Raw genomic sequence first — 15,390 nt, forward strand, 5'->3', positions numbered from 1 at the left:
AACTCGCATTTCTGTCTCGCTTTCTAGTAACTGTAAATTAATTGCAATTTAATTATTGTAGGCCTTGAGTTTCATTTTGAGCAGTGGAGATATATTAAAATATCCAAGTTTTTACTACTCTGTTCAAAACCTAATTTATCTGGCCTCTCAATGCGACATGCCCGATCGAAACACATCTGAGCAACTTTCTTTTCTGGTAAGTTGAATTTGTTTTATTTCTCATAATTTGGGTTTATTAACTAAAAATTAATATATTTTATAGTTATAGTTTAATGCATTTTAGTAAATGATGCCTGAATTATATTATTCATTGAAAGTAAACATGAGATGTTTTATTTTACTATTAATCGAAATTTTTACTTATGCTCCTGATTTTATTTTTCCGTTCAATTTTTTAATGCTAGTAATGAAAATGCACTATGAAGTTAACTTTTATAGTCTAAAGGCAAATAGCAAGTCTGCGTTATATTAAATTCAGTGTTGTAAATTTCAATTTTAGGGTTTGTGTGCTGTTCAGTATTCAGTGAGTATTGCATGGAGATTGCTGTTGTGTTTACCGCCCTCTATCCAGTCCCTTGAATCTATTTCTACCGGTACCTCCATATTAAATGATGCTGAATGTTTACATGCAATCATCTGGTCTTCTCGGTCATCCCACAAGGTTTTTTCTGGATGGATGAAGGTAATTTTTATGAAAAGTGTAATCTATTGATATAAATGTTGAATTTTATAGTAGTTTTAGTTATTATCATTATTATTTTTTATTTGAAGACCATGTAACCAATAGATATTTCAATTAGTTAACCCAAGCATTTTTTGTATGTGGTATTCATCCATGATTGCTATTATGCTTGAATTGTCAGATGTGAATTTTCATTACCACGTTGTTAACCCGTTCAGGACCAGCATCACGTATATGTGGCGCAATGATTCTGCTCCTACCAACCCAAAGTCATGTGTACGTAACATTAAAACAGAACAATTTATTTGAATTTTTAAAAGTCAGTAGATGGAGACAAGTGGTAACTGTTTTCACATGGATTGATTCATACAGCATTTGACCTTCATGTAGTGGCATTAGTTTCTGTTTTGTGCTTCTGGTTCCGATAGATTCATTGAAATAAACAAACTGGGAATCACGACTCTTTATAAGTGTGAATTAAAGGGGCACAGGCATTTTTGTTTATTTAGTTAGGATTTCCTTTCTTTTTTATGTGTTTTTCTTTTTATTTTGAAACTTAACATAGCTTTCTTGGTTAATTAAAAAGTAACATTATTACAGAAGGGGAAAGACTCAGCTTTCTCAATGCGTAATGCGTCTTACTCGCTCGCATTTCTCAGGAAAGAGCCAGCATTTTTTTTTTTTTCCCCTTTACTCGATTTAATAGGTCGTTATATATATAAGACAAAGGCATTATATTTTGGTATATATAATGTATTTACTTTACATTTAATGTAATTATATATAATGTATATATTGATGTTATCAGTAACGGATATCCCGCCAGTGGGGAGTCTTTCGTTTATCACTTTCCAGTTATCGTGGACACTGTTTTCGATTTAGAAAAACAGTAAGTTTTCTAATACAGTCAAAAGTCGTTAATTCGGACACCCATAATCCGGACCTCAAAGCTAAAATCTTTCTGCGCATGCGCCGCGTGGACGTATGCGCATAGGCGTTTTACGCGTGCGCGCAAGACATTTACGACTGCGCATATGCATTTGCGCAAGCGCAGAATACGTTTTCGCGTGCGCGTTTAATGTATAACGGACGGTATAAGCTAAAATTATCTAATTATCTATTTCAGTTAATGTTGATGATTGCGTTGTTCCTTAATCTTCGAACTGGATCCGGCTTATTATTTTTTGCAGACTGTAAGAGCAATTTTATAAAAGTACGCTTAAACTTTCGATTATGTCAAATAGAATTTCCGATGCTGGAGCTCCCAAAGGATCTAGAAAACGAAAGTATGTTTCGATGTCCATCAAACAAAAAACGAACTGCTACAAAAAAATGGATAAAGCCATAATATCCTTTGTTTATCTAACCGTTCCGAAATCTGTTTATCAATTTCACGCTGCTCTGCGCGGGGGGGGGGGACGTCCCGCCGGCAATGAACTGGAAGTTGATCTGTCAGCACTATCGTTATCTTCAGGGCAGATGTTTTTATTTTATTCGGCTTATAATTCCTTACTAAATGTAGTATTTAATCTCGACTATATGTAGTATTTAATATCGATGTACTCTCTTTGATATGATTTAAATCAAATTCCTCGTCATTATAAATATCACGAATACAAATCAAATAGTTTTCTGGTTGCAATTTTCTAATTTCGGCTATGCGTAAGGTATGCTTTACGCATGCTCGCGTTAAAAGAAATGTTTAATAAAGTAAACAAATAAATATTAAGCTTCTTTTTTTGTAAATTTTGATACCCTTTAGATCATAATTGCTCATTATTTTATAAATTACGGTTTCATATTTTTAATTTTATAATTTCTGCATGCCATCTTACCAGATTTAAACTGATGATCTATAATCCGGAAAAATCGATAATCCGGAATCGCCGAAGTCCCGACGAGTCCGGATTAAAGACTTTTGACTGTATAAACCTGATGTCATACAGGGTTTGAGGATGAAATATTTCTGAGTGTCTCTTGAAGAAGTTTTGGGACATGGTGTTTGGATTGTATTCAGTTTCATTTTCGTTAGCTGTGGCTAAGAGACCTTAGTTAAAAACTTAAAAATTTATCCAAAATCATCGGACACTCGACCTTTCCGTCTAACTGGAAGACAGTTTCCAAAAATTTACGTTGACAGAAAAGCTAATAAAGGTAGGAGAAGATGCGCTGTGTGCGCTAAATCTAAGGAAAAGCAAAAGCAAACAATGTATTTTGCAAAATATGCAATGTAGAACTGTGTGTCGAGCCTTGTTTTGAATTATTTTACACACAGTAGAATTTTTTAATTGGAATTTAATTACCTACTGGTAATCCTTGTTTAGTCTTTTTTTTTTTTTTAATTTTGTATTTATAATTTCTTTTTCATGTTTATAGTATTTATTTCTGTGTGTATAGTTATGATTTTGGTATTTTGCCTGTTTAATTTATTTCTATTAATATGATATTCTTAATATTAATACACATTAAAAACAAGTACATTAAGTATGCAACTTCAGAAATTAATGTCATAATATCAAAATGCTGATTTTATGCGATTTTTTCTGTAAAATTAAGCTTAACTGCTGAAAATGCGCGGGCCTGTGGCGCCGATCCATTTCAGCAGGTCTGGTCTGGTGACTGTGTTTCATTCTCCCTCTGCTGGTCCTTAAGGGGTTAAGTACTGAATTCGAGTATCGTTGTATCTGTAGATTTTATCTGGCATACAATTCTTTACCATTTTATTAAAGCACAGTTTTAAGATATAGTGTAAATGGTTTAGTGAATCTTACAAAGTGGGAAATAAAATGAACTATAAATTTACCATACTTGTGATAAAACTAATTTATTATTGAAAATTAAAATCATAAAGCTCTTATGTTTTGTATTTTTAGGAAAAATGGAAAAATTCTAAAATATGTATTGCAAAAGAAATTTTTTTTCAAATTCCTAGATTCTGTTCAGTTTAGGAAAATGTATAAAAAGTTGACATATTTTATTTGGAAATATTTGGAAGCTGAGAATTCAGTTGAAATAATTTATATCCTAGTGGTTTCTCTCTGAAACAATGGAGATAGAATAATTTAATAAAAGCTTTGTTAATATGTAATACTTTGTACTACATTTCATATTTAGAGAATTTGCAAATTCATAGGCAACTTTAGAGGGAGATATTTGTTTGGATCCTTATATCTGTTTCAGTGCTGCCTAACTTTTTACTTGCTTTTTTTTTTTTTTTTTTTCTACAGAACACACACACTCTTCATGGAGGTAATTACACCAGTCAGTAGTTGTGTTTGAGGGTAATCCCATTTCATCTTCCAAATTCCACTGATATATAACCCTTTTTTCCGCTCCCCCTAACAATAAGTAAAGTTAACAGTTGTAAATGAATATGGCTGGATTCAAGTCAACTTCATGGAACTTCACAGCCCTTTCCCAACTTTATTTGGAGGAATCTCATTGCCAAGAATATCATGTTAGGTACCATGGCTGTAATATTAATGGCAGTATGCTGCAGAACTTCATCTTCAGTCACCTGTAGAGGGTCCATGTTCCTAGAGACTGCACATACAGGCCTGCCTATAGAAAAGCCCTAACTATTCTAAAAATTCCTATTGTTTATTGTAGTGTTCACCTAACTTTTCATGTCATGACTCGCATATATCCAGTTGTGTCTAATTAAAACCTATGTATGTGAAATTGGGATATACAGTCAAAAGTCGTTAATCTGATTCCAGATTATAGATCATCAGTTTTAATCTGGTAAGATGGCATGCAGAAATTGTAAAATTAAAAATATGAAACCATAATTTATGAAATAAAGAACAATTATGATCTAAAGGGTATCAAAATTTACAAAAAAAAAAAAAAAAAACTTAATATTTATTTGTTTACTTTATTAAACGCTTCTTTCAATGTAAGTTGTTTAAGTTGCTTCGTTTTATGTGATAATACTTTCTCTTTAATTCTATAAAAAGACATAATTTCTTGTTCAGTTACAAAGTTCCTCTGTTCAAGTCCTATAATTGCTGTGTCAAGAATACCGACTAATTAGTCAATCGAAATTTTTTCGTTTTCAATAACCTCTGTGTCACTTTCTTCACTATCGGAAGCGAATTATAATGACGAGGAATTTGATTTAAATCATATCAAAGACGGAGTACATCAAGCTGAAATACTACATTTAGTAAGGAATTATAAGCCAAATGAAATAAAAACATCTGCCCTGAAGATAAGGATAGTGCTGACAGATTAACTTCCAAATCATTGCACGCATCAACGCAACGCATGCGCAGAAAGTTTGTAGCTTTGAGGTCCGGATTATAGATCATTTCGGATTATGGGTGTCCGAATTAACGACTTTTGACTGTATTTCGATCCACGTGTACACTTATCATGATCTACGTATGCATAGTTATTTTGAAAAAGAAAAGGGAGTTTTGTTGTAAAAAACAATGTAATAATAGAGTTATAATAAATAAGGGGTCCGTGACACTTAGCCAACAGGACACTTAACCGACACCAGTTAGCCGACAGGACATTTAACCGACAAGAACACTTAGCCAACAGGACATTTAGCCGTCAGGATATTTAGCTACGGGACACTTAACTGTCAAGATATTTAGTCAAGAGGACACTTAAGCCGACAGTGACGTTTAGCTGACATCTACCCAATAATTATTCAAACTTACTATCAATTACAAAGTTACTCGATTTCTCCAAGAAGTTATTTTAAGTTATTTTTCCTCCTATCAGTAAAATTCATTTTTCCATTTCTCACATGTGCTTTTAATTGTTGTGTTAATTTAGCATTGTTTGATATGTATCATGCTGTTTGGTGTATATTGGCCGAATTGAAAAAGCGCTGAAATTTCTCTTCAGGGAATATGAATTAAATTCCGTAAAAAGAAAAAAAAAAAAGAATTTTTTTTAGCTAAGTACGGCGGTCACTTAATTACATTTTAATATGGGATTTTCAAAAATTATCCATAAAGCTACTTCATTTAATCAACTGAGTTCTTTTGAACACTTTCACATCATTAATAATTTTTCTTGTTTACTGAATAATATTAATTTTTCAATCTCGCTCTTCCAAATGCTTTCAAATTTTTAATATCTTTATGTTTCATTACTCTTTATTCCTCACATCATGTTACATTCTTTCACTTACAAAATTGTTTGGTTCCTCCCACTAATGAAATTTTCTTACCCTGTCATGAGAAATCCAAATAATGCAATAAAAAATATTGTTATTCTTGAATCATACTTCTTTATAGAAACATATGGTGGTGAGGGTTAGTTTAGCAAATATATATATATATATTATTAAAAACTATTAAAAAAAGTGAATTTTTAAGACGAGCAAAGATATAAATTATTTGTGACCTCTGTAGTTTGCAGTTCATGCCACCATTCTTGAGATAAAAATTCTGTAGCATTTTATTGATGACACCTCTTGCTTAAAATACTTAGGTTAATGTTTGTAGCCCTAAACTGGTGCTTGATGTTTAATTTAGAAGTAAAATATTCTTTAATGTTTTGTTTTATTCATAACTGAAGCTGCAGAAGAAAGGACCACAATCCAAGTAGGGCGGAGCAAAGCAACACATCGTGAAAAATCGCCATAATGTGGTGCTGTCTATCAATGCTAGATTTAACTAGATCAGTCATGTAAATAGATAATACTAGCGACCCGCTCCGCCTTCACACGGGTATAAAATATTAATGGATATTTTAAAAATGAATCGCAGTTCATAATCTTTTTCTGAACTTACGTACCTCACCTTAAATTACGATTTTTGAAAATAATTTCCCTAATATTAAATTGATTTAACTCTAAATTTTAACCAAGATCTTAGTAGAAAATTCCAATCCATAAATTATGGTTTTATTTAATCTAATCTTATCTAACCTTACGTACTTATAATTACTATAAGTGCGATTTAAAATTAACCTTAGAATAGAATATCATTTATATTTTAAAACTACTATCATACAATTATTTATTGTAACTTACTTATAATTACTGATACGTTGTCGCGCTGAAAGCTAGAGAGCTCCGATAATAAATGTGTCCGATCGCTGCTAAATTCAAAGTGCTATAGGGAGAACCGCGGCCTCCGACGCACTATTTATAGGCATGCTCCCGCCGCCCCGGCCGGCCGGTACCACTGCAAACGCTACGTCCCGCTATTTCTAAATCTGTAGAGCTTTTCAATGTGTACAATACTTAGTACATTATTTTGATAAATCTCGTAGGGTTCAGCCTGCGTTTGCAATGTAAGTGGGGAAAATGTAATTATTTACGACATCACATTAGAAACCTAAAAAATAACAGTATTTCTCCACTATTTAATGGATGTTATACATATAAACGTTCCTCTTCAATCACTCTATCTATTAAAAAAAACCGCATCAAAATCCGTTGTGTAGTTTTAAAGATTTAAGCATACATAGGGATATTGGGACAGAGAACGCGACTTTGTTTTATACTATGTAGTGATTATGTACTATGTTTTAAAAATCGCGATGTGTAATTTTCAATATAATATGTTATATTAATGTTCTTATAAAATATTTTTTCTCAATATTTGTTAAAAATGTATAAATTTTCATTTCACTTTTAATTATTATTGTTATTTATTTATTTATTTATTTTTTAATTTTGATTCTTGCTCTTTCTCGTTTTGGGTTTAGCTACATGGTAATAGGACAATTTTTGGTGCCCATTTTCCTGACTGCATTTATAAAGTTCTAGCCTAAAAAGGCAATTTTCATTGGAAGAGACTAGTTATATATTAAGTAAAACGGTCACTCGATTTCTGTTAGGCTCAGCAGCAACCGAGCAACAAAGTCGCCAAACACTGTAGTTCAGTCCGAATTTCGAATCCTGCAAACAGACAGGCTGCATAGGTGTTTTCATGGTTTTGTGTAACATGCATACGAGTCAGTTTCCTTAGAAAGTCTTCCATGAAGGCATCCCTCCCCTTAGGCCTCCCCTCTGGCTTTGCCGTAATTACATAAACCAAACCTACTTGTATTAGGTGGCCATAGTACCATGTAGCTAAACCAAAAACAACGAAGAGAAGGAATGAAAGAGGGAAAAAGAATAAAATTAATGAAAAATGAAATGAAAATTTATACATTTTTAAGAGATATTGAGAAAAGTTATATTTTACAAGAAAAACATTAATATAACATATATTAAAAATTACACATTGCGACTTTCAAAACAGATTACATAATATTATCTATTTACATGACTGATCTAGTTAAATCTAGCATTGAAATTGGCACCACATTACGGTGACTTTTCACGATGTCTTGCTTTGCTCCGCCCTGCTTGGTTAGTGGCCCCTCCTTCTGTTGCTTCATTTACTAATAAAACAAAACCTTAATATTTTACTTTTAAATTAAACATTATGCACCAGTTTAGGGCTATAAACATAAACCTAAGTATTTTAAGCAAGAGGCATGGTCAATAAAATGTTATAGAATTTTTATCACAAGAATGGTGGCATGAACAGCAAATTATAGAGGTCACAAATAATTTATACCTTTGCTTGTTTTAAAAATTTGCTTTTTTTAATCGTTTTTAATAACAAAATAAAATAAATTTGCTAAACTACCCCTCACCACCATATGTTTCTATAAAAAAGTATAATTTAAGAATAACAATAATTTTTATTGCATTATTCAGATTTTTCAGACGGTCTACTCCTGCTACGCTGAGGACAGTAGCCACTTCATTGCGAATTCTTGCACGATACAACCAAGTTATGCCTAAACAACAAGTTACATTCATCCATGTTTCGCCAAACAACAAGTTCAAGTTGTTCCTACTACCAAGTTATGTCTAAACAGTATCTGGCAAATCACTATAATTGCTCCCTGCGAATATAATTGCTCATCACTTCCTACTTTGCTAAATTGCTTCGCATTCAAATCTCCTGAATTTAATGTTAGCACAAAAAAAGTTATGCTGAGTAATTTCACTTGCTTTACACAGGGTAAGGCAATGCCTGGGTACCTGCATCTGTGACTGCGTCACTTCATAGGACGAGGAAATGAAATTCCATTATTGGGAGGAGCCAAGCGGTTTTGTAAGGAAAAGAATGTAACGTGATGTGACGAATAAAATAGTAATGAAACGTATAGATATTAGAAATTAAAGCATTTGGAAGAGCGAGATTGAAAAATTAATATCATTAAGTAAACAAGAAAAATTATTAATGATGTGAATGTGTTCAAAAGAACCCAGTTGATTAAATGAAGAAGCTTTACGGATAATTTTTTAAGATCCCATATTCAAATGTAATTAAGTGACCGCCATACTTAGCTAAAAAAATTCTTTTTTCCTTTCGAAATTTAATTCATATTTCCTGATGACAAATTTCAGCGCTTTTTCAATTCGGCCAGTATACATCAACCAGCACGATACATATCAAACAATGCAAAATTAACACAACAATTAAAAGCACATATGAGCTCTTCAAGAATCAAAAAATGAATTTTGTTGATAGTGAAAAAAATAACTTAAATATTGAACTTATGGAGAAGTCAAGAAATTTTCTATTTGATAGTAAATTTGAATAATTATTGGGTACGTGTCAGTTAAACGTCACTGTTGGCTTAGTGTCCCGTTGACTAAATATCTTGACAGTTAAGTGTCCCGTAGCTAAATGTCCTGATGGCTAACTCTCTGTGTCGGCCAAATGTCCTGTTGGCTAAGTGTCTTGTCGGCTAACTGTCCGTGTTGGCTAAATGTCTGTGACGGTTAAATGTCTTGTCGGCTAAGTGTCCCTGTCAGCTAAATGTCTTGTCGGCTAAGTGTCCCTGTCAGCTAAATGTCTTGTCAGCTAAGTTTCCGCGACCAATAAATAAGTTACTATTAACAGTTTATTGATAATTATAAATTGATTCATGCATCTAGTTATGAATTATCGAGATCCCATGTATATAATTATTCTGAGAAAAAGGAGATTTTTGGGGGTGAACAGTGTAATAGTGAAGTAATAATGAGTAAACAACTATTAAAAATAAATTGATAAAAAATTTATTTGTAATTTTGGGTAACTGTGTAAGGTTGTACATTATAAAAAAGAATGCTTTAATACTATTTGCAACTCATGTTTTAGGAATCGCTGTTTTATAGCATAAAATTGTTTTTCTCTTCAGAGTAAATAATAATAATAATAATAATGCAATGATGGAAATTTTCTGAGGTGATTTGATGCAGCCATTAATACAATGGTAGATTTTTTAAAATGCGTATAAAAATTAGTTATGAGAAAAGAAATTTCTTTGATGTTAGTAATGTCTTTAACAGAATCTTTCCAAATGTTTAGAATGTTAGAAGATGTTATGTTTCCATGCATTCGTAATCTGTTAAAGTTGGCAAGTGTTACTATTGCATTAAATATGATATGTTTAGTTTATCCCTGCATTCTGTGAAACAGTTTGCAAAATGCTGTATTTATTATTATGGTGACATACACCATAATGTCACCATAATAATAATGTCATCTAATAATAATAAATACAGTGACATAATAATAATAATGTCACTGTATTTATTATTATGGTGACATATACTTGCTTAATCAACTGAATGATTTGAAAGCAAAAAAATATACTTCTTGGTATTTAAATCTTCAGAGTTTTAATAATCTGATGATTTCAAATATGATTTACAACTTGCCCCTTGATAATTATGAGCATTTGAAGCAATATCGTAAATAATGAAAGTTGTTTCAAGGGGCATACATTACATACTTAGGGGGTTGAATTTTTTTTTTTTTTTAAATTTATTTCTGTTCATTTTATATGGTTTTTAGTCTGTATTATAATTTTAGAATTTCTTCTCCATAGGATACATTGGTCAAACAAGGCTTGACTACACAAAAGGCAGAGCTTCTGATAAGATCTGTGACAAAAAATGCATGTTCTATAAAATTTGATATTAAAGTTGCTAAACAGTTGATTACAAAATTGGTAAGTTGATTCTTGCATCATGCAAGAGACTTTTTGTTTTGAATTGAATGGTATTAATTTCTAAGACTGAATTAATTTAAAATTCTTGAGCTAAAGTGTTTAAAATGTGCCAACTGAGCTATTAGTTTTTATTTCATATACATATTGTTTTTACTTGTTTTAAATGTTCACGCCAAGTTCATTCAAAGTTTTGAGTTTCAAAATCCTATAAATCATTATATTTCATTCATGTATCACTTGCATCAACATTTTATTAATTTTTAAATTCCTGTTTTTAAGGCAGTCTATTTAAAAAAAAAAAAAACTTGGATATATATACCATATTTGACGGCATATAAGACGCACTTTTTTTCCTAAATTTGGTCTCAAAAAAGTTACCTGCGTCTTATACATGAAGGATACAGGTTAACTTTCAATACTGAATGCTGGTTTTAGCCCGGATAAAGGTCTAGACACATATAACGTTTTCAACATCTGCCATAATTATTTTGCGCATGAGTGAAATATCTGTCGCCAAAAAGCGCCAAAGCTCGAAGCTGATATCAAAGTTCAAACAAGTTCGATGGTCACATTATTTCTATGGAGCCTTTCTTTCTTTACATAGACTTTCTTTGACTCAGCCAACACATGTGTCAGTATCGGTGCTACTCTGTATAAAGGTGCCGCTAGCGGTGCTTAAAAGTATTTGTTTAAAATAAATATACCGTAATTTCGTGCGTATAGTCCGCGGACTATCTGTGTTTAAAATGTGAATTTTTGAAGCTGCGGACTATCCACCAGTGCGGATAATACGCTGGTTGTTCACGGTTAAAATTGTTGAAATTTAAAAAACACGCTGTCATGAACTGCCGATGATCAAATATAAAAATAGCGTGAGATTCCAAGTATCCTTCGCACTGCTTTAGCACAACTGCCGGGAGGGGAAAAGTCGATGCGTCAACTCGGTTTTTAGGAGCCATAGTAGCAAGTACCTGGAGTACGAAAAAAAGCGTGATTCGTTTACTTTAGCGTGGTTTGGCAACACCGAGTGAGTGGGGTCGAAGGTCACATTTCATTACCACTTATCACGAAGATAGCACGTTGCACAGTATTTTGTTTTCATATTTTGTCTTTCATCTTCGCTAACGTTGATGAAACATCGCCGGAAATTTACTGCTGAGAGGTAGTTGAGAAAACTGAAAAAGATGGAAATAGAGAAGCAGGCCGTTATTGGTTTAATCCTGGTATCCGGTGCACACGAGATTTGACTACTTTTGGCGACTTTATGATGAGCAGTAAAAACGGGACATATACGATGAGTAGTTAACGGGTCATTCAAAGAAAATATATAGTTAAACATAGTATATACTATGTATATAGTATATATACTATGCGTGTATAGTATATATATATAGACGTTCTTTGGATCATTTTTGGTGTTGGCAAAGTCATGCCAAGGCTGCACCGTATACTAGGATTTTACTCTATTATTTTGAAGTGGACAAGAAAGCGGTGAGAAATTTGCGCAAACAAAAGGATGTGTTTAAAAAGCATGGGAATATTGCTGTATTAAAAAAACGTAATTTCGGACGTATAGTCCGCGGACTATCCGGTGGTGCGGACTATCTGACAATTTTTAAAATTTTTTTTATATAAAATCGTGTCTGCGGACTATACGTGCGAAATTACGGTATATATATAAGTGAACTTTCTCTAACACTCTTGTTTTTAGAAACTAATTCTTTTGTAATTAGACCATTATTTACAAAATATTGAACTAGGATTAGTGTAAATTTGAAATTGCTAGTTGGATTGAATAGTTAAATATTAAACATAAAAATAATGTATGTGTTTCTTTTGCTTATGTAAGAAAATCTGATGCAATTCTAATTCATTTTTCTGTTAAGAAGTGATGGAATTTCTCAACAGTTTGAATCATATTTGGGGAGTAAATAAATCAAGTTGTGTTTGGTGACTGTGCCTGTGTTTAGAAATTAGTATAATTGAACAATAATAAATTTATGCTTTAATATTAATCTACATTACATTTGTTATGATTTCTCAGTGATATCATAAGTATATTTATGGATACATATGTATGTCTATATGCATGTTGGAAGGAGATTGCTCCCCCTTCCCTTCTATCTGAATAATTTTAAAGCATCTTATAATTTATTTATGTATTTTTTTATTACCGCTTCCAGAAAAGTCTTTTTGAGGTGTTATTGTTTTCAATTTTGATGTATGTGTATTTTATTGCTGCTTAATAGTAGACAAAATTTTTTTATTTTATCTTTACAATTTTGGTATTCGTTGCCTGTTGTAATATAAATAAATTGTTTAAAAAGTCATTGTATTTCGGCCCCTTTAACATTATTTTACTATGAGTATGGTAAGTAAAGTAAATATCTGATTATCTATAAAAGATGATTACAGAATTTATGTTTGTCTATTGTTGTCTGCATAGCGTAAAATCTAATGTTTAGTAGAAATTTTTATGTTAATATATATTTCAAGCTTCTGTATTTTATTTTATTTTATTTTATTCAGATGCAAGTAAGCTAAGTATTTAGTATTTTAATATCCTTCCATGTATGGATTTGTAAGAAATGCTTTGCACAAAAGTCAAAGTTTTTTAAAATTTTTTCTTCTTTTCCTTTCCTTTTCTTTTTTTCTTGCTTTTTCTTCTTTGTTTGTTTTAATTTTTAATCTAATAGTATTACGAGTATTTTTATCTAAGAGGTCTCTGCCCCTTTTTTTAATCCCAAATTGTGTATTTATTGTGAAAGAACAGTATGTTATGTTATATTCAAAGTATTGCCCATTGCTAATAGGGATTACAAAATTTGTACAATTTCGTAATACCAGTATTCGCATGTTTAAGTACTGTTTTTTCAGAATTTACTAGACATTTTTAAAATTGTCTCCACTATATGTTCAGGAGTCGCCAACATAGCAAAATAATATACGTTTTTATGTCTCCCTAATGGGCGAAATTAATTAGACTGTGAAAACAAGGTTGCAGCGTACAGTCTAGAGAAGTGATAAATATGTGAATCATCCATGGAAGCGGGCCAAAACTGTAATGCCCTATTACAGCTCAGAGCAGTACTGCACACGTGCAGGATGCGTAGTCTAATATTCATCTCTGTGAGAACAATGTTGTAATTGTGAAGAAAGTGCGTAATATTTAGAAAAATTTTGATATTTTTTAAAGTGGTGAGTTTGTTATTCACATTATATTTGCGTATCATACTTTAGGATTCAAAATACTTTTCAGACTTATTATATACTCATAATTAATAGACTCATAATAATAATGAATAAGAATAACTTTAAAGAACATAAAAAATCTTTTGATAATACGTCAGTTTGGTTTCATAAATTTGAGCATGGTTTCTAAGCCTAAACCATTTGGGATTTTAGACTATTTTGGAAAAAAAAAGAGAGAGAGAGAGATAATTTGGATGAAATTAAATTATAAGTAAAATGACAGCATTGGATGGTTTGCCATTTTGAGTGTTTTGCACTTTACTGAGTAAATAAAATCACTATCCACCAGAGGTTTTAAAAATCTACCAACATTGATTAACACTATAAGAACTAATTAAGACACAATAACACGCCGAATAAATACTGATTCAGAAGTCAAACAACAAAAATCAGCGTTAATTCACAAAATTTTCACAGGACTAGTTTCGATGGTTTTACCGAACCATCATCTTCAGCTGCAAAACCGCAAATGAACAAGATAGGAAATAATGTTTAGATAAGATAAGAAAGCCTGGACAAGAATAAGCAAGTGGCGCCATCTGTTGGCGAAACCAGAACTAAAACATAATTTCTCTAAAAGCCGAAGGCAAATTTGGATTGGAATTAGGATCGTTAACTAGAACAGAAAGATTTTTATGAATGTGAAATGCCTCTAGAAAATCCAGTTCTCCAATGGAAGATGTTTTTTGAATAATTTTGGCAGCAGAAAAATTGAAAGTGTGATTTTCGGACCAACAATGTTGAGCAACAGAAGACTTCTGTGTTTCCTTTTTTCTAACATATGCCTCATGTTCTTTGACGCGAAATTTTAAGGCTCTCTTAGTTTGGCCAATGTAAATTAAACCGCACTGGCAAGGAATCCTATAAATACCCCAGGAATTCATATCCGGAATGGGGTCCTTGAGTATAGAAGTTGGAATTTTATTGATGGGAGAGTAAACAACCCGAAAGTTAAATTTCTGCAAAATATGTGCAACTTTATAGCTAATTGATGGAAAGAAGGGAATGACAACAGAATTTTTATAATCTCCTAAAATAAGATATATATAAATATCTTATTTTAGGAGATAATATAAATACCTCTAAGATATATATAAATACCTAAAATAAAATCCATTGGAGAACTGGATTTTCTAGAGGCATTTCACATTCATAAAAATCTTTCTGTTCTAGTTAACGATCCTAATTCCAATCCAAATTTGCCTTCGGCTTTTAGAGAAATTATGTTTTAGTTCTGGTTTCGCCAACAGATGGCGCCACTTGCTTATTCTTGTCCAGGCTTTCTTATCTTATCTAAACATTATTTCCTATCTTGTTCATTTGCGGTTTTGCAGCTGAAGATGATGGTTCGGTAAAACCATCGAAACTAGTCCTGTGAAAATTTTGTGAATTAACGCTGATTTTTGTTGTTTGACTTCTGAATCACTATAAGAACTGTTATAAACTATAGTAACAGTACAATTCTTTGAAACACAAGTTAA

The 15,390-nt window shown here is 31.9% G+C and overlaps 1 protein-coding gene across 2 annotated transcripts in view; it reads left to right on the top strand.

The window, feature by feature from the left end:
* Positions 1-15,390, top strand: part of poe (E3 ubiquitin-protein ligase-like protein poe) — a 281,770-nt gene that overhangs the window by 97,720 nt on the left and 168,660 nt on the right. For both annotated transcript variants that reach the window (XM_085822285.1, XM_085822286.1), the window contains exons 22-24: positions 62-196; positions 500-682; positions 10,535-10,657. In XM_085822285.1, the coding sequence (XP_085678411.1) occupies positions 62-196; positions 500-682; positions 10,535-10,657 (441 nt within the window). The remainder of the gene's footprint in view (positions 1-61; positions 197-499; positions 683-10,534; positions 10,658-15,390) is intronic.

The sequence above is a fragment of the Stegodyphus dumicola genome, chromosome 8 (assembly GCF_044657685.1).
Source record: "Stegodyphus dumicola isolate Sdum_Otavi_A_Nest chromosome 8, ASM4465768v1".
NCBI classification, from domain to species: domain Eukaryota; kingdom Metazoa; phylum Arthropoda; class Arachnida; order Araneae; family Eresidae; genus Stegodyphus; species Stegodyphus dumicola.